Source organism: Bos javanicus, chromosome 8 (assembly GCF_032452875.1).
Source record: "Bos javanicus breed banteng chromosome 8, ARS-OSU_banteng_1.0, whole genome shotgun sequence".
NCBI classification, from domain to species: Eukaryota; Metazoa; Chordata; class Mammalia; order Artiodactyla; family Bovidae; genus Bos; species Bos javanicus.
Window position 1 is genome coordinate 17,855,532 of NC_083875.1, and position 19,705 is coordinate 17,875,236.

Here is a 19,705-nt window from a genome sequence, read left to right on the forward strand (position 1 = left end):
TAACATTTACAAATCTGACAGGTGCATTACATAGGTTTGTAGATAAATGAAAAAATAAATGAGGACTAAATGTTCTAATGCTTTCTTGGAGTTGAAGCTTCAATACTTTGGCCACCTGATGTGAAGAACTGACTCACTGGAAAAGACCCTGATGCTGGGAAAGATTAAAGGCAGGAGGAGAAGGAGACGACAGAGCATGAGAGGGTTGGATGGCATCACCAACTTGATGGACATGAGTTTGAGCAAGCTCCGGGAGTTGGTGATAGACAGGGAGGTCCAGTGTGCTGCAGTCCATGGGGTTGCAAAGAGTCGGACATGACTGAGTGACTGAACTGAACTGAAATGTTCTAAACTATATAAGGTTCTCAGTGGGTTATAGTTTATTATATCTTATTTTTTAGATACCTAAGAAAGTATTTTATATGTAGTAAATCATGAATATTTGTTAACTGGTCTAAAACCAGAGCAACAAAAAGAAAGTTTTCAAGTATGTGTCTGGTTACCACGAATATGGGATTTTCTTTGTAAAAGGGAAGAGACTTCCAGTATATTTGTAATTTAAGATAGCACTTTATAGGAGCAGCAAATGATAGACAGGGGAAAGAGATTTCTTTGTTTTTAATGAAAAGAAAATTACCTTCCTTTACCTTTCAAATAATTCATCCTTATATTTTAACATCCTATTTTTCATCAAGTATTTACTGTACATGTGGAGGTAATATGACAGTATTTTTGATGTTATAGAATTTTGGTTATTTGGGTTAATTATTATCCTTGCTCTCAAGGAAATTAATATTGATAAGTTTATGGAACAAAATGTGTACAGTGTTTGTACAAAATAGCTCATCTTCTGTTTGCGCTGCTTTAGACAATACTTAAAGTCAAAAAGTCAATAAAGAATAATTATGTTAACTACTGATAATGTCTGGATATTTGTGTCCCTCCAAGATTCATATGTTGAACCAAAGGTAATGGTGTAAAGGTTGGGAGGTGATTAGGTCATGAGGGTATAGTCCTCATGAATGGGATTAGTAAGTACCCCTTATAAGAGATTCCAAAGAGCTTCCTAGCTCTGTCTACCATGTGATGATATCACAAGAAGGTATGAACCAGTAAGAGGGCCTTCACCATAACAGGACTATACTGCTGCCTTGATCTTGGACATCCCAGCCTTCAGAACCCTGAGCAGTACATTCCTGTTGTTTATAAGTTACCAAGTCTATGATATTTTGTTACAGTGGCCCAAATGGACTAAGGTCACTATAACTTCCACTATCTTTGTAGGCATTACTGTCACTGCCACATTTACCTTATCATCAAAGTCAAAGTTACTTGGGAGCTTCCTGGGTGGCTCAGTAGTAAAGAATCTGCCTGCCAATGCAGGAGACCTGGGTTCAATCTCTGATTTGCGAAGATCCCACATGCCATAGAGCAAATAAGCCCACGCACCACAACTATTGAGCCTGTGCTCTAGAACCTAAGAGCAACAATTACTGAGCCCAAGTGCCACAACTACTGAAGCCTGCATGCCATAGAGCCTGTGTTCCCCAATAAGAGAAGCCACCACATGAGAAGCACAACTAGGGAGCACCCCTCATTTGCTGCAACTGGACAAATGTCCACACAGCAACAAAGACTCAGGACAGCCAAAAATAAATAAAATTATTGAAAAAAAAAAGATTTAAAAACAAAAGTTACCTGGTATTTGGTCTTTAATCAGGTTATATATATAAAGATGCACATACAACCTACATCTATAAAGTAGATTACTAATATAACAATTAATTATCAATTAGTAAGTGAATAATAAAATAATATAAATAGCCCATGGAATAATAAAGTGCATTTCATTAGACTGGGGCTTAAATCTCATAATTTGAATTAGTTAAGAAGTTCAAGTTAAAATTGCAAATGCTAGAGATGTTCTTATCCACCTTAGATTTAAAACTCAGAGAGGTAGAAATTTTATCTAAATGAAGACAACAGATACATTAACAATGTAGTCTATATTGCAAATATTCAACATTTTAAAATTTAAAAATGCAACAGGGAAAAACAATGAACAAAACTATAAAGAAATAAATGGTTCAGAAGTTAAACTACCTATACAGGTCACTTATAAATCTGTTTGATTTCTAAATGGATTGTACTCACGCTTGTCTTTCGGTGAATATAATATCCATACTTTGTGTTTCTCGATCATTTTGAGCTTTAAGCTGAAAAAAGAGTTAACTGAAAAGTTAGTGATAAAAAATTACCATTAAGCCAAACTATCTCTTTAAAGCTCATTCTGATTATGAATCAATTAGAGATTATAAAAATAATCCTAATGCCACAGGCAAAGTTTTAAAAAATGCATATGCTTTATTTAACAAACCACTACCAACACCAAATACAAAGAAACACTCTTTTTCACAGGCATTATAATCTCACACCAAAAATATTCATTGTTTACTGACCTGTTAAGTAATCTAATGTAAACTTTACTTATGTAAACAGAATTTCAAGATTTCATTATGTGTTCAATAGTTGATTAGTATAATATGTCAAATCTAGACCCAATGCAAGTTTTATTCTTAAATCATTCAGGATTTTACCTGAGTACTCCTATTTGACTCAACCTGCACATAGTCAGTCTAGACTTTGGATAAAGCGTCTGTCTACAATGCAGGAGACCCAGGTTCAAGCCCTGGGTTGGGAAGACCCCCTGGAGAAGGAAATGGCAGTCCACTCCAGTACTATTGCCTGGAAAACCCCATGGACAGAGGAGCCTAGTACGCTACAGTCTATGGGGTGGCAAAGAGTCGGACACAACTGAGCGACTTCACTTTTACTTTCTTTCTCATAACTAAACACAAAGTTTTCACTGTTTATATTTGGCATTAAAAATACAGTTTTTAAATTGAGAATTCTCCTGTGTTTTAAAGTTAAGAAGTTAAGAACTTCACTACATTATTATTGCTTTTGTACTTATTTGCTCAGTCGTGTCCAACTCTGCGATCCCATGGACTGTAGCCCACCAGGCTACTCTGTCCATGGGGACTCGCCAGGGAAGAATACTGGAGTGGATTGCCATGCCCTCCTCCAGGGGATCTTCCCAACCCAGGGATCGAACCCAGTTCTCCCACATCGCCGGCGGGTTCTTTACCAGCTGAGCTACCAGGGAAGCCCCAAAATTTAGAAGAGTCATTTTATAAATCCTATACTTTTATAGTCTTTGTATAAATAAACAATAAACTATATAAATTTTATTTATTTTCTTCCAAATATTTATAATCAATTAAGCTATTATAATTTTATTATTTTCTACCAAATACTCATTAAGAACACTGAATACAATTTCTCATTTAGTAATCAAAAGTACTGTTATGTCTGGCATCATATGGCCATTATTCATTTTCTCCTTTTCTAATACAACTCTTCACTGAGTACTCAGCTCCATGTGCACAAATATTAAACCAGAAGGATTGCAAACTAATTTATATACAAGGATATATGCATGGGACTCCCTAACTAATACTGAATGAGAGACCAGTTCGAACACAGCCTTGTAGAAAGACACTACAGCATCCACTTGAGAGAGTCAACCAACAGGAAGAAATTTTAAAAGAGCAACTAAGGGAACTCAAATATAACAGTAGTATTTAGGATCAGAGTAATACCTATCTTCATGGTACATAAGGTTTTATCAAGTTACTTCCAGATATAAATGCTTTATTTTAGAGGCTATGTAGATCAACTGCTTATAAATTTTCTTACCATGTTGTAATCATTCATTACTTCTTCCATTTCAGTATTGGTATTAAGTTTATCTGCCAACTAAAAACAAAAGTGCAAAAAGAAAATTCTATTAGTCTTCATAAATTCTATAATCCATAATACAGGTATTCAATCTTACAAATAAGTAGTTATTTAAGTATTACTACTTCCAAGACAAAACAAATATTGAGCTACTTAAATAAGCACATTCTATGCATTAGGGCAATCAACAAACTACATTTTTAGGAAGGAAAAGTAAGCAGTAAAGAACTATTCTTCCTGCAGACAGCACCTCAAAGAGCTTTGCCTTCTCTGAAGAGATGTCTAAGCTTATAAAGAAGGATGTTGAGAAGACAAAATTTGGGGGAAGATCTTTCTCCTTTTTTTCCCCAGGGGGAAGAAATGTTAATGGATTTACAAATTTACACCACTGAAAATGTTAAATGATTTAATCTTTTAAAAATTATAAAAAAATTAAATTGAAAAAAAAATCTACAGGGCAAGGCACAAACAGAACACTTCAAACAGAAGCCTACTTCAAAAAGTCAGGCAAAAAAAAAGTTAGGCAGCGACAGCAACAGCAAATATATTTATCTACTTACCTTGTGCCAAACCTTGTTTTGAGCCTATTATATGTATTGTTTCACTTAATTATCACAAGTACACTATGAAGTAGATATTATTATCTACATTTTGCAGATACGAAAATTTAGCAAGTTGTCCAAGCAGAATTTGAACAGGAAGGCTACTAAAAGCAAACTACCTGGATGTAATTGACTCTAAGAGACTAAACTTTCCTAATGTAATATATATTACTATATATAACATTTTCAATTGTGATATGGATAAGTGCTCTTGTTATTGTTATTGTTCAGTTGTGTCTGACTCTTTGCAACACCATGGACTGCAGAATGCCAGGATTCCCTGGCATTTACCATCTTCCACAGTTTGCTCCACCTCAGGTATATTGAGTCGGTGATGCCATGCAACCATCTCATCCTGTCATCCCTTTCTCCTCCTGCCTTCAATCTATCCCAGCATCAGGGTCTTTTCCAATGAGTCAGTCTTTGCATCAGCTGGCCCAAGTATTGGAGCTTCAGCTTTAGCATCAGTCCTTCCAATGAATATTCAGAGTTCATTTCCTTTAGAATTGACTGGTTTCATCTCCTTGCTATCCAAGGGACTCTCAAGAGTCTTCTCCAACACCACAGTTCAAAAGCATCAGTTCTTCAGTGCTCCACCTTCTTTATGCTCCAACTCTCACATCCATACAAGACTACTGGAAAAACCACAGCTTTGACTACAAGGACCTTTGTCGGCAAGGTTATGTCTCTGCTTTGTAATACACTGTCTAGGTTGGTCATAGCTTTTCTTCCAAGGAGCAGGTGTCTTTTAATTTCATGGCTGCAGTCACCATCTGCAGTGATTTTGGAGCCCCAAAAAATAAAGTCTGTCACTATTTCCATTGCTTCTCCATCTATTTCCCATGAAGTGATGGGACCAGATGCCATGACCTTAACTTTTTGGATAATAATGCTAATAAGATCTAATATTTACTGACACCTTATTCTGTGTTAGATAACTGGCTAACTAAGTGCTTTCTCTGTATTAGAGAAAAACCTACAAACAGCATATTTTACATACTATTAATATTTTTATATTAAGTAACTTGCATAATTTATTCTCATGTAACTAAAAATCCCTTTCATCTGTCTTTTTGTATTTTATAAAAAATTATTTTTCTCATATTTAGAAGATTATTTACTAAAAAAGTTGCACAGAACAGTATGGATTATAGTGTGAAAATATACTATTAATATAGTCAGAAATTCTGTTTATCAGTACAATATAACAACATCAAGTAGGTTTATTATAATGTACCTAATCATTATAGAGCCATGTTTCTTACTTTGTATATCACTCTTTTTAAATTGGAGAAGCGAGATACAAGTTTTCAGTAAGTTCAGAGACCACTGCTGCCTAAAGTACCCACAGAGCAGGAAGAAATAAAATTCTGAAACATTAGAAATTTTCATGGGGCCAAGACTACTCCAAAGACTGAGCCAGTAATCAACACTGAAAACAAGATCATTTCTTCTGGAAATCCACACTAGGAAGCTTCTTCTGGAAGTCCACATTAGGAAGCAAAACTGTGATTATATTAGATGCCTTATTGTGACAGAAGACAAACACTGTATTTTGAATGAAATGGAAGGATAAAGGCAAGTTTGGTACTAAGTAAATTTTTAAAACATCATGATGACAACACTCTGTAGAAAGATAAAAGTATTTTTAAAGCAGTGACATTGCTAGTACTCAATACATTTTATCTACTCCAAAAAATATTATTTTAAAATTGTTAGGGGAAAAAAGTATGCATGTTCTATAATTTTAAGTGTTTTTCTTTTAAAGGCTGGAAGAATACGTATTAATCTGTAAAGGCAAAATATTTCTTGGGAGGGAAAGTAGGGAGAAAGCAAATATATACTTTAATCCTTACACTTGCTATGGTTTCAATCTTTCTCACTATGTATGTATTCATGCATTATTTGGTATTTAACATTAACATGTTACAGCATTTTCTAAAGTGGTAAAAAGCAATGAAAATATTCAAAAGAAATTCTCTCAGAAAAGACCAAATACCATGTTGTAGTCTGCTAGTTGTCCTTGAAACTCTTTTATTTCAACAGCTAAAGTCTCAGCTCTGTAAATATAAAATACATTCATAAATACATAAATAGGCAGATGAGCATTATGAATATTATGTTTAACTACAAATTTAGTACTAAAATTCTGAAACATATTATATCAAATGTTACTCATAATAAAAATATACCTTGCATACTTTAACTGCAAAATTACTCACCTCTTTTCATATGACAAATACACTGAATTCTCTTGATTGTACATTTCTATTTCTTTCTGAAGTTTATTGATTTCTGTTGTGAGTTCACTTATTTTACTTCTAATGGAAAGAAATAAAGAAATTAGTAATGCTTCCAATTCAGAAAACAGTCTCTCTAGTTAAACAAAATAAATTTTTCATAAATGTGTAACAACAATATAAATGGTTTTGTGAAATTTCACTACAAAAAGAAAAACAATTTAAGCAGCTTATTTGATTACAGTGGTATACTCCAACTGAGAAATTGATAAAAGTTCTCTACTCATTAAAAAAGATGAAACAGTATTATAATGGGAACCTGGACAAACTGGCACAATCTATAGACAGAAGTAAATGCCTGTCACTCTCACAGTTCTTGCTACCCTCTAGAATAGAGTTTTTCAAGAGCAGCACTATGGACATTTTAGGTCTTTGAATAATACTTAAAACAATACTGTCTGTGCACTGTAAGATGCTTAACCGTCTCTCTGGCGTGGATGCCAACGACACACCACCCAAATCCAGTTATGACAACAAAAAATGAGTCTAAAAATTGCCAAATATTCCTTGAGGGGGCAAAATCACTGCCAGTTGAGAACCACTGTTCTTCACTCACTTGACATAAGTAGGTAATTGTAATTTTTAGTACAGAAGCACAAATCTTGGAGAAGAGAGGCAATGTGATGGTGAGAAATGGCTCTATCACCTTTCCTTCTTTTGATTAAAAAGTGACTAGATATCAAAACCAATGGCCTCACTCTCATTCTTACTGATGTCAGCTTTGAGGACAGATGGGAGAAAACCTTCCCTTCTCTTACTAACTTCTAAGAATTTGAGGATCAAAAGGATTCAAGTAACTGAACAGCAAAAGAATTAAGAAGGACTAAAAGAAAGAAAATAGAGATTTCAGGATACAATAGAAGGATGCATTAAATAGAATGCAAGTAAGAGGGAAAGAAGACACAGAGGATGAACCAACCAGAAAATACAGTAAAATGGAAAAATGGAGATAGGCTAGCAGGGCATCTGAGCAGAGAAAAAAGTAGGTAGAGAGAGAAAAGAGTTCTTAATTTAGAGCTGCATACTTAAGAGATATATAACAAACTTACGAATTAAATAGGCCACAGTTATAGCAACTGACTAAATATATACTTATGTAAAACTCTGCAGTAATTATTATAAATAAGTATATGTATTTTATGGAGAAGGAAATGGCAACCCACTCCAGTATTCTCACCAGGAGAGTCCCACGGACAGAGGAGCCTGGTGGGCTACATACAGTCCAAGGGATTGCAGAGTCACACATGACTAAAGCAATTTAGCAGACATGCATATACATTTTATCATTCACACACATATCTATGAATAATTTCAGAATACTTAGTGAAAGAAGCATAAAATATTCTTCTCATTAGATGAAAAACAGTGAACTGGAAATATATAGCTCACATATATTCTAATACATAAAATTTAAAATCTCAGCCTAACTATACCACCACCATTTGTGACGACATCTATTTAGAGCCAAATTAACCATAAATTATGTCAAAATACAAAATAATCTTAAGAATTAACATATCTAATTATCTCAGTAAGTACTACAGTTAAAACTTCACGATCATTCATAGGAAAAAAAAAAAGTATATAACATACCGAAGAAGTCCAAGATAGTAAGATTTGTCTAAAATTTGCCTCTGGGGACCTAAAAAAAATTTTTAGGTATTAGTGTTCAGTTTGAAAATGTCACCACATTAGCAAATCCAAAGCACGATCAGAATTACACTCAGCAATTTTCTAATAGCTCTTACAAATGTCCCAGTAAGTCTAAAAATCTGAAAGAAGCAATGAAATAGAAAAGAGAACTAATATCTTAGCATCATGACGTAATGGAAGCCTGAATTAAGATGACAAAGATGGGACTAGACGTTGGGCTGTTAGAGTGGATTCAAAAACAACCAACAAAAACACTGGACTCTACTGGTTAGGGTGACTGAATGGAAACTGGGACTAACGGGGTCTAGAACAGGACTAACCAAGAGAATGTTGTGCAACGATGGAAATATTCTATAGCAGCATTGTCCAATAAAGTAGCTACATGGGAATACTGACCATGTGAAACATGGCTGGTGGTATGTGAAAAGAAGAGAAGCAAAGAGAAAAGGAAAGATATAAGCATCTGAATGCAGAGTTCCAAAGAATAGCAAGAAGAAATAAGAAAGCCTTCCTCAGCGATCAATGCAAAGAAATAGAGGAAAACAATAGAATAGGAAAGATTAGAGATCTCTTCAAGAAAATGAGAGATACCAAGGGAACATTTCATGCAAAGATGGGCTTAATAAGGGACAGAAACGGTATGGACCTAAGAAGAGGTGGCAAGAATACACAGAACTGTACAAAAAAGATCTTTATGACCCAGATAATCATGAAGGTGTGATCACTCACACTCACCTAGAGCTGGACATCCTGGAATGTGAAGTCAGGTGGGCCTTAGGAAGCATCACTATGAACAAAGCTAGTGGAGAAGATGGAATTCCAGTTGAGCTATTTCAAATTCTAAAAGATGATGCTGTGAAAGTGCTGCACTCAATATGTCAGCAAATTTGGAAAACTCAGCAGTGGCCATGGGACTGGAAAAGGTCAGTTTTCATTCCAATCCCAAAGAAAGGCAATGCCAAAGAATTACCGCACAATTGCACTCATCTCACACGCTAGTAAAGTAATGCTCAAAATTCTCCAAGCCCAGTTTCAGCAATATGTGAACCGTGAACTTCCAGATGTTCAAGCTGGTTTTAGAGAAGGCAGAGGAACCAGAGATCAAATTGCCAACATCCGCTGATCATGGAAAAAGCAAGAGAGTTCCAGAAAAACCTCTATTTCTGCTTTATTGACTATGCCAAAGCCTTTGACTGGGTGAATCACAATAAACTCTGGAAAATTCTGAAAGAGATGGGAATACCAGACCACCTGACCTGCCTCTTCAGAAATCTGTATACAGGTCAGGAAGCAACAGTTAGAACTGGACGTGGAACAACAGACTGGTTCCAAATCGGGAAAAGGAGTACGTCAAGGCTGTATATTGTCACCCTGCTTATTTAACTTATATGCAGAATACATCATGAGAAATGCTGGACTGGATGAAGCACAAGCTGGAATCAAGATTGCCGGGAGAAATATCAATAACCTCAGATATGCAGATGACACCACCCTTATGGCAGAAAGTGAAGAACTAAAGAGCCTCTTGATGAAAGTGAAAGAAGAGAATGAAAAAGTTGGCTTAAAACTCAACGTTCAGAAAACTAAGATCATGGCATCTGGTCCCATCACTTCAGAGCAAATAGATGGGGTAACAGTGGAAACAGTGGCTGACTTTCTTTTTTGGGCTCCAAAATCACTGTGGATGGTGATTTCAGCCATGAAATTCAAAGACGCTTGCTCCTTGGAAGGAAAGTTATGACCAACCTAGACAGCATATTAAAAAGCAGAGACATTACTTTGTCAACAAACGTCCATCTGGTGAAAGCTACGATTTTTCCAGTAGTCTTGTATGGATATGAGACTTGGACTATAAAGAAAGCTGAGTGCCGAAGAATTGATGCTTTTGTACTGCGGTGTTGGAGAAGACTCTTGAGAGTCCCTTAGACTGCAAGGAGATCCAACTAGTCCATCCTAAAGGAGATCAGTCCTGGGTGTTCATTGGAGGGACTGATATTGAAGCTGAAACTCCAATACTTAGACCACTTGATGCAGACAGCTGACTCATTTGAAAAGACCCTGATGCTGGGAAAGATTTAGGGCAGGATGAGAAGGGGACAAGAGAGGATGAGATGGTTGGATGGCATCACCGACACAACGGACATGGGTTTGGGTGAACTCTGGGAGTTGGTGATGGACAGGGAGGCCTGGCGTGCTGCGGTTCATGGGGTCGCAAAGAGTCAGACACAACTAAGCAACTGAACTGGTAAAATACTTTTATTTTAACTAATTTTAATTAATTTAAATAATCACAAATATTCGTATTTGTAAAAATACAAATAATTTATATTAAAATACAATCAGCTATTGGCTATCACAATGGACAGCATAGGTTTAGACTATAAATTTCTCAATGTAGGCAAGAGATTATGATTTTATATAATTTGTCAGAGACTTTTTAGGAACACAATCTTACATTTCATTTCAGTAGGACTAAAAAAGCATCCATAGGTTAAATGTCCCAAACCTTGAGAGAGGTGAAGTGCCCTGCATGGCATGAGAGAAAAGCCTAGGAAATATTGACTGAAATCCATGCTGAGAAGAGGGAGAGAATGTCTCACTAGAATGGGAAATGAGGCACTGGAACAGGTAACAGCAAAAGTCACAGCAGATAGTGGTACATGCTGGTAACAGAACTTTTCATATAAGGTTTTGAACTATATTTGTAGAAAATGACTCTTTTCTTAAATAATACTTAAATTATTAAATAATATTTGCTGCTGCTGCTGCTAAGTCGCTTCAGTCATGTCCAACTCTGTGCGACCCCGTAGATGGCAGCCCACCAGGCTCTGCCATCCCTGGGATTCTCCAGGCAAGAACACTGGAGTGGGTTGCCACTTCCTTCTCAATGCAGGAAAGTGAAAAGTGAAAGTGAAGTTGCTCAGTAAGTGTCTCACTCTTCATGACCCCATGGACCGCAGCCTACCAGGCTCCTCCGTCCATGGGATTTTCCAGGCAAGAGTACTGGAGTGGGGTGCCATTGCCTTCTCCGAAATAATACTTAATACTTAATATTTAAGTATTAAATATTAAATAATACCGGTTATTATTTAAACAATACTGGTTCTTTTTAAATAAGAATCTTATTTAATCTTAAATAATTAAATAATATTTAATTATTAAATAATTAATAATACTGGTTCTGTTTTAAAGGAGAAATTAATACAGTAATAAAATTTGATGAGTTCTCTTAGAATTGCACCCTTAAGGTTTCTGCCCTTAAGGTTTTTAAATAAGAAATAGTAAACACATAAACGATTCTGTGAATACAGTTTTAAAGACTAAATAACTACAAAATTTTGAGTCATTTTCCTCCACAGCATTGATAATTATTAAGCAAGCATTTCTAAACAGCTGATTTTTTTTCATCCTTTGGCCACCCTGCATGGCACATGGGATCCTATTCAACCAGGGATCAAATACTGTGGCCCCTGCATCAGAAGTGCAGAGTCTTAACTACTGAACCACCAGGGAAGTCCAATAACCAACTGGTTTTCAATATTTAGTGAAATAAGTTGTATCATAAGTAAGAAAATTAAATTTGCTGAAAGGTAGGATATATTATATTATAGAAGTCGGTATATCATCTTATAATTAATTTTGTACTAGTATGTTCATCCCTGATAAGTAATTTGAACATATACAGAAAATTTAAAAACTCAATATGAAACAGTTCCCTATGTTTAGATTTATATATATATATAATAGACCAACTTTTTGAATCAAAACATATAGTGTTATTATTATTATGCATTTCTAAACACATAGAGACATAAGGAGAGATGTAGTATAAAATCTATATGTTAGCCCCACTTCCTTACTTAAGCATCATAACGGAATAAAAATTATTACCAAAAGTAACACTTCTGGTCTCACTTCTCATAAATATACAAATACCTACCATAGTCATTTGATATGGAAACCAAGAAAAACTATTTCAGAATATTTCCATATAGTACTAGAAATCTAATTTTCATTTCTGAGTTTTCCTTCAAATTATTTCAAATTTCTTCAAAGAAATTATAGTACCAATAAGGACCTACTTACTCTATAGCATAGAAAACTATACTCAATATTTTATAATAACCAAAAGGGAAAATAATTTGAAAAGAAATATATACATGTATATGTATATATAACTGAATCACTGTTCTGTACACCTGAAACTAACATAATACTGTAAATCAACTATACTTCCATTTTTAAGTTATAGGAAAGTTCACCAGAAAAATGACTAAAATAGCTAATACATGTATATAACTCCCTAGTTCACAATGAATTCTCACATTCATTCTCTTACTTAACCCTCAAAATTGTTGAATCAAGGAGTAAGAACTGAGTAAAACAGCCTCTTTCACTGCGTAATTCTGATTTAGCAATACACTGTAATAGCTCCCAGGTGGCGCTAGTGGTAAAGAACCTGTCTGCCAACACAGGATGTTAAGAAATGAGGGTTCCATCTCTAACATCTAGGGTCAGGAAGATTCCCTGGAGAAGGGAAGGGCAAGCCACTCCAGTACTCTTGCCTGGAAAATCCCATGGACAGAAGAACCTGGCGGGCTACAGTCCATGTGGTTGCAGAGTCAGACATGACTGAAGTGACGTAGCACTGATATACTATAATACTTCTTATACAAAATATGTTCATCTTCTTAAAATAGTTACCTTTCATACCAGTTTTCATCCCACTCAAACCTTGCTGTGTTACAGGACGATCAGCAACTTTGATTTGAGAAGACAGAACTCCTCCTGTCCCTATGGGACCACCACGAGAGCCTGGTCTTGCTGTTCCAGGTGGCATCTAAATGACAAGATTCAGTTTCAATAAAATAGAGAAATACTGTGCCTTTAATATTAACACTATAAAAAGAATATCAAAAATAAAACTAATATTCTATATAATATGTAAAATTTTCCTTACATTTTAAAATGTTTAAAATAGTAAATAAAATATCTAAAATTAATGATAAGTAATATTTTTCTTTAAAATGTATCCTATGTGTTAGACATATTTATACCACTTCCAATCCGTAAAGGAACAAAATGTCCATATATTTGTCCTTATTTAACAACAGGACTAATGGTGAAGCTGAAGCTCCAATATTTTGGTCATCTGATGCGAAAGACCAACTAATTGAAAAATGTCTGATGCTGAGTAAGAGTGAGGGCAGAGGGAGAAGAGGAGGTAGCTGGATGGTATCACCAGTCAATGGACATGAACTTGAGCAAACTTCGGGAGATCGTGAGTTTATACAATATACTTGTCTACATTTTCTGCTAATACATTTAAATTTCATTTTTTAGTATAAAATTTTGAAAATATCTAGGATTCTGTGTGAGGGAGGAAACTGGTTTATTAAAACAAATGGTTTACCAATTATTCAGCAGTACCGAATATTCCATGCTTTCCTACTAATTTGAAATGCAACCTTCATCACTAATTAAATTCTTACTTGCCTAATTCCATTTCTGGTCTATTCCATTTCACTTGGTTTTGGCACCAATACGGTATGCCCCTAAATTGGTGTAGCTTTAAAATAAATTTCAGTATGAGTATGAGTATGAGTACGCATCGTCTCTTAACATTGATACAATCGTGTCTAACTCTTTACAACACCATGGACTATACAGTCTATGGTATTCTCCAGGCCAGAATACTGGAGTGGGTAGTCTTTCCCTTCTCCAGGGGATCTTCCCAACCCAGGGGTTGAACCCAGGTCTCCCATATTGCAGGTGGGTTCTTTACCAGCTGATCTACCAGGGAATCCCAAGAATACTGGAGGGGGTAGCCTATCCCTTCTCCAGTGGATCTTCCCAACCCAGGAATCGAACCAGGGTCTTCTGCATTGCAGGCAGATTCTTTACCAACTGAGCTACCAGGGAAGCTCTTTATACTTCTAGATGTTTAAAAAAAAAAACACCAGACATATAATAGTATGCTTATAGCATAAAGAAAAACAAAGAATCTCTATTTATTATAGACAGGCTTTTCAAATTCTACCAGGATATACAAATAATAGTTCAACAATTTGTTTTAAACTTACACCAGTTGCCACTCGAATATTTCCTGATGGGGGTCGTATTCCAGAAGGAGGCCTTCCTGTCAATCCAATCCCACCTCGAGAAACAGGGCGAACTGCTGAAGGTTTGTGATTACTGGCCATTATTTGCGCAGTTTAACCACTGCTTGGAAACAAGAATAATTTAATTCTCCTTTGATACCTCCTATAGCAAGACAGGAGTGAACCACATATCCTTTCAAACATTTAATCCACTGTGACTTTTCTTGCAAATTGCTATTGTAGGTACCACTATGTACAAGGTTAAGCCTGCTTTAATTTTGTTCAGTTTTGACAGAACTGTTCCATTCAGAACCATGGAATCATTTATTATAACATGCCCTCCTCATTTCCCTATTATCTTATCAAAACGCAAGTCCCTCTACTTACCTTTCTCTCCTGGGCTCTCACTCATACTCTAGTTAAGTTTTCTCTCTCCTTGCAAAACCAGTATCTTTCTTCTCTGACTATTTTTATCTGTGCTTTCTAGTCTATAGTAAATTCCCTTATATTCTCAACCCTGTTATAAATACTTCCTTGTACTCGTCAACTTAATAGGATCCTGTCTTCTGAAAAAACTTTTGGTAGTGAAGGCTATCTTAGTTTCTTGTCCAAGGCAAAGAATGAATACATGGCACTCTCCTTGCTCCACAGTGTAATTGGCAAACATCATCCTTCAAAGTTTAAAAAAAGTAATAAACAACAGGATTCTCTTCCGTTAAGAACCAAGTAATGCAACTACATTGCCTTGGATCTTTCCTGGTTGCTTTTATATAGGAGCCACCTAATCTCTCCCCCATATTTACTAAAGTCTTGTATATCTTATTCAGTTTCTCCATTCAAGTACCACCAACAACCTGGATGATTTCCATATGGATATTGGATTCACTATGTAACATTCTTGCTTCACAGTTCCATGACCCAAATTTCAGCAACCATTTCAATTCTAATTCCTGGCCATGGCCAGAGCTGGAGCTTATCATCATCTGGAATTGCTTCATCTCAAATATCTTAATGAAATACTTTATTCTCTGGCCTTAATTTCCTCTCCTTCTACCTTTTTCTCACCTTTATTCTCACAAAAGACCCTGATGCTGGGAAAGATGAGGGCAGGAAGAGAAGGGGACGACAGAGGATGAGATGGTTGGGTGGCATCACCGACTCAATGGACATGGGTTTGGTTAGACTCCAGCAGTTGGTAATGGACAGGGAGGCCTGGCGTGCTGCAGTTCATGGGGTCGCAAAGAGTCAGACACGACTGAGCAACTGAACTGAACACCTCCCCTTAAACTATTGCCTTCATTCATTCTCTCCTAGTTTATCAGCCCTCTCTTGTACTCAGCAGAATAAAATATCATTTAAAATTTTGACTATTTAAAATAGCATTTTAAAATTATGGTCATAATCTATTAGTATCTTATAAAAACAATTTAGAGGGTTATGACCAATATGGGTTAAATATGAAATAGAACAGAAGATATAAGAGGTTTCACTGCACATAGAAAGGGTACTGTTTCATTAAATATTTGTTTCTGTTATATTTGTGTAAATTTACACATATGTGTACATGGGTCTATAACGTAAGATATATGTCCTATTATGGGTAATGTTCAAAAGTTTTAAAGATTCTGAACTAGAGAAGGAATATGGAGAAAAAGAGTACCCAAGACTCTGGCCTGAGGAATGTAAATATATACAGGTTGCACAGAAGAGGGAAAGCTTGTATAAGAGACGGAAAACAAAAACTCAGAAAGCTAACAGAAAAGCCAGGAGTGTGTCAGAGATGCCAAGAGAAGGCAAGAATGGTCAGCCATGACATTTTCTTCTGGGAATTCAAGTAAGATGAACACTGAAATGTCCATAGAAATCCCCATTGAAGAAGACATTAGTGACCATGATGGTCATTTTCAAGAATTCCTTTCCTTCTCAACATTAAATTACTGTTTCATGAGCACCATCAACTAATTTGCATCCTTGAACACTTCTTCAACCCATTTCACAAATCAGAAACTATTCTCTACATTCAACCTGGACTGCTGAACACCGCTGATGGAAATCTCACAGCTGTATATAATGGAGCACTGCAAAGTCATAGTCACCAAGTTTAGATGGATCTTCATATCTCTGAAATTATTTTATTTATCCTTGATAAGCTACTGTCCTTGATGATTCCGATTCTTAACAACTTTTCTACTCCTGCCTCTTTCAGCAGATAACTCAATTTCATAATTAAGAAAATTAAGATGTGAAATCCATCATATTTGGAGCAAATCAACTTACCTATATCAATGCTGCCTTCCAATCTCAATAGCCATGACTTCTCTCATTCAAGATCATTCTCTATTCTGATTTATCCTCTTAATCCCACACCTCTGGGACATTAGCTTCCCTCTCCTTGCCAAACTCCTTCTCCCTAACCCCTGCCCCAAGCTCCTTCGGAGCATTATCCAGCTCCTGAGAAGGGGACAACAGAGGAAGAGATGGTTGGATGGCATCACCGACTCAATGGACTTGAGTTTGAGCAAGCTCCAAGAGTTGGTGATGGACAGGGGAAACTGGCGTGCTGCAGTCCATGGGATCACAAAGAGTTGGGCTCTTTGAGCAACTGAACTGATTGACTATGTCTTTAAACTTTCTCCTTTCTTTGAGTCTGGTGTCATGTTCCATTCTTTCCTAACCCTAAAAACTAATTTCTTGATTCTGAAACCACCTTTAATTCTGTCCTATATATTCTTTTTCTACACAGGCAAATTCTAAAATATTGCAACCATCTCTGTGATACTCCCCTCTTCTGTTTCTCCTCTTTCAGTCTCCTTCATTTTATTCTACCTGCCTCTATTGTAGTATTTCTCAAGATATGAACCAGTCTATTTTTCTTTTTCCTCTCTACCCTCTCATTGATCCACCTCATCTATACTCAGGGTTTGAGCAATTAATAAGCTGATGACTCACAATACTGGATCTCCAGTCCTGACTCCTCACACTCCCTCTGAGGTGTTTATATCCAAATAATTACTTGCCATTTTCACTTCAATATAGTGTCAACATTTCAAAATAAATGAAAATGTAAACTCACTGTCATCTCTCCTGAATTTACTCTTCCTCCTGGTGTACCTCCTAATCACACAAGCCAGAAATTTAGTCCTTGATTTCCCCCTCTCCCTCATTTCCCATGGTTAATCACATAATCCTACTTTTATTTCTAAATGTTTAAAATATAACTTCCTCTCCATTGCTATTATACTGTTTAGAGCCTCATGGACTCAAGTCGATTATTATATTGGCCTCCTGACTAGTCCCTTGCATAACACACATCTTGCCTGTTGTTCTCCCTAGGAATCCATCAACCACCAGTTCATAACCACCCTACCTTCTTCTATTTGAATTTACAGGTCTGTCTGAACTGCTACTACGCATCTGTATACGTATCTATCCCAGGACCTATCACACCAATCTGCTTAAATACTTTTCCACCTTGAAGGCAAGAGCTGGATCTTATTCATCTTTATATCCCCAGCATTAATCTCAGTGCCAGGCAAAACCTTTGTTTTATTTTGTACCTTCTGAATTTCCTCCCACATGAAGGCATTGCCAGCTAAAAAAACCAGCTACAAACATTTACTAAATTATCAAAAAGAAAATAAATCACTTCTTGAACCAAAACGGCTTCTCAATTTCTATAGCCCCTGCCCAGTACTTCTTCTCTGGGTTTCCTTGGCATTATTCATGATCAATCCTGGAATTGTTTCTCTCCTCTCTGTAATATTTTGTTTTCATATAACTCTAACTAGGCTGATGACTGATAAATCAGTATCTCCAGTTCTGTCCTTAAAACTGGACATCAATTCTGGGTTTTCAACTATTGGGGGGGAAGGTGGATTTCTATTCAGATATCCCATTATTACCTTACATTTAATATGTTCACAGCAGACTTAGAATCTTCCCATTCCAACTAGCTCCGTGGTTCTATTTTCTGGCCATTTTGAACTCTTCGGACAAAGTAACAGAATTATTACTATTATTTCAAATGGAAAAGTAAGTTTTATAAAATGACTTTTTCAAAGGCAGACAAGGTCTATAGTCCAGACAGTTTCTCCCAGGGACTTCCCTGGCAGTCCAGTGGTTAACTCTCTGTGTTTCCACTACAGGGGCCGCCAGTTCCATCCCTGGTGTTGGAACTAAGGCAGTGGCAAGGGGGAAAAAAACGGTTTCCTCTCAGAGAAAGTTAAGACAATAAACCTTCCTTTATTCAGGAAAAATAGTTGGGGTTACTCTAGCTTTCCTGAAAACTTTAAGAAAATGGACAATACATAGAATTCCACCTGATTTTCTTTGCCACTGTTTTATTACAGCGGGGGAAAAATTTTAGTTAACATTTGATCAGTTCCATGGGGTAAAATACAAGGGAGAAGCACTAGTAACAAACATGCCACTAATTTCGGGGTTAGTCTTTCAAATATTCGCATAATCTAAGGGGTTATTCACACAACTAGAGAGGTTCCAGAAAGATTAGGGAAACTAACGGAGCTCCGACAGTTACCAGCCGTACACCCTCAGGGCGTGTTTTCTTACTATAGCATGGCGAGAGCTCCAGCTTGCAGTCTTTGTAACGATTTCAGATACTTAAATACCTGGCTCCTAATTATTATCACAATCATTATCCTCCCCAAACCAACCGTTTTAATGTATTTGAAGAAGCGGAAAGTTGCTAAGTCCCTTGTGCTATGACCAACAGACAGACAGCTATTATTACTTCGAGCAAAATTCAGCCCAGTTAATTTTCTGAGGCGCTCGGGTCGTTCCCTCTGGTCCCCTGGCAGGTCTGCTTAGGGGACTGTGTGAGAAAATCTCTTCTCATGTTCTGCAGGACTAAAAATGGGCCTTCCTTAGGTCGGCGTCGGGCTGGAGAACTCCAAAGAGCCGGGTTTATTTTGTTTGAAGTGCATCAGCATCGCCCAAGCTAAGATAACCAGTAAGGGAGGCAAGGAGAAAGTTGGGACCGGGGATTTCTCACCTCAGCCGGCGCTGAGGGGTGCGAAACGAGCGCGGTCGCACCACCCAGGGGCACTCGAACTTCTTGCGAGCCCTCCACCACCGCGTAGCCCACCGGTCGGCCCCGCGAACCCGCTCCCTAACAGGAAAAGCCAGGTTCACCTACGTGCACCTTTCCTAGGCCCTCAAAGCCTAATCACTGGTAGCCGCGAGCCTTTCCGTCGCCCGGCAACAGGGGGCGGGGTACCTCCATCTGATT

At 36.8% G+C, this 19,705-nt stretch overlaps 1 protein-coding gene across 2 annotated transcripts in view; it reads right to left on the reverse strand.

Moving 5' to 3' along the window:
- The window catches only part of IFT74 (intraflagellar transport 74), a 123,118-nt gene extending 103,413 nt beyond the window's left edge, over positions 1-19,705 (reverse strand). The window contains exons 1-8 of one of the 2 annotated variants that reach the window (XM_061425113.1): positions 19,469-19,705; positions 14,440-14,578; positions 13,061-13,196; positions 8,297-8,345; positions 6,626-6,724; positions 6,403-6,463; positions 3,760-3,819; positions 2,155-2,216 (exon numbers count right to left, since the gene is read on the reverse strand). In XM_061425113.1, coding sequence (XP_061281097.1) covers positions 2,155-2,216; positions 3,760-3,819; positions 6,403-6,463; positions 6,626-6,724; positions 8,297-8,345; positions 13,061-13,196; positions 14,440-14,559 — 587 coding nt within the window. In that variant the 5' untranslated portion in view covers positions 14,560-14,578; positions 19,469-19,705. The remainder of the gene's footprint in view (positions 1-2,154; positions 2,217-3,759; positions 3,820-6,402; positions 6,464-6,625; positions 6,725-8,296; positions 8,346-13,060; positions 13,197-14,439; positions 14,579-19,468) is intronic. The other variant, XM_061425112.1, reaches the window with a different exon arrangement.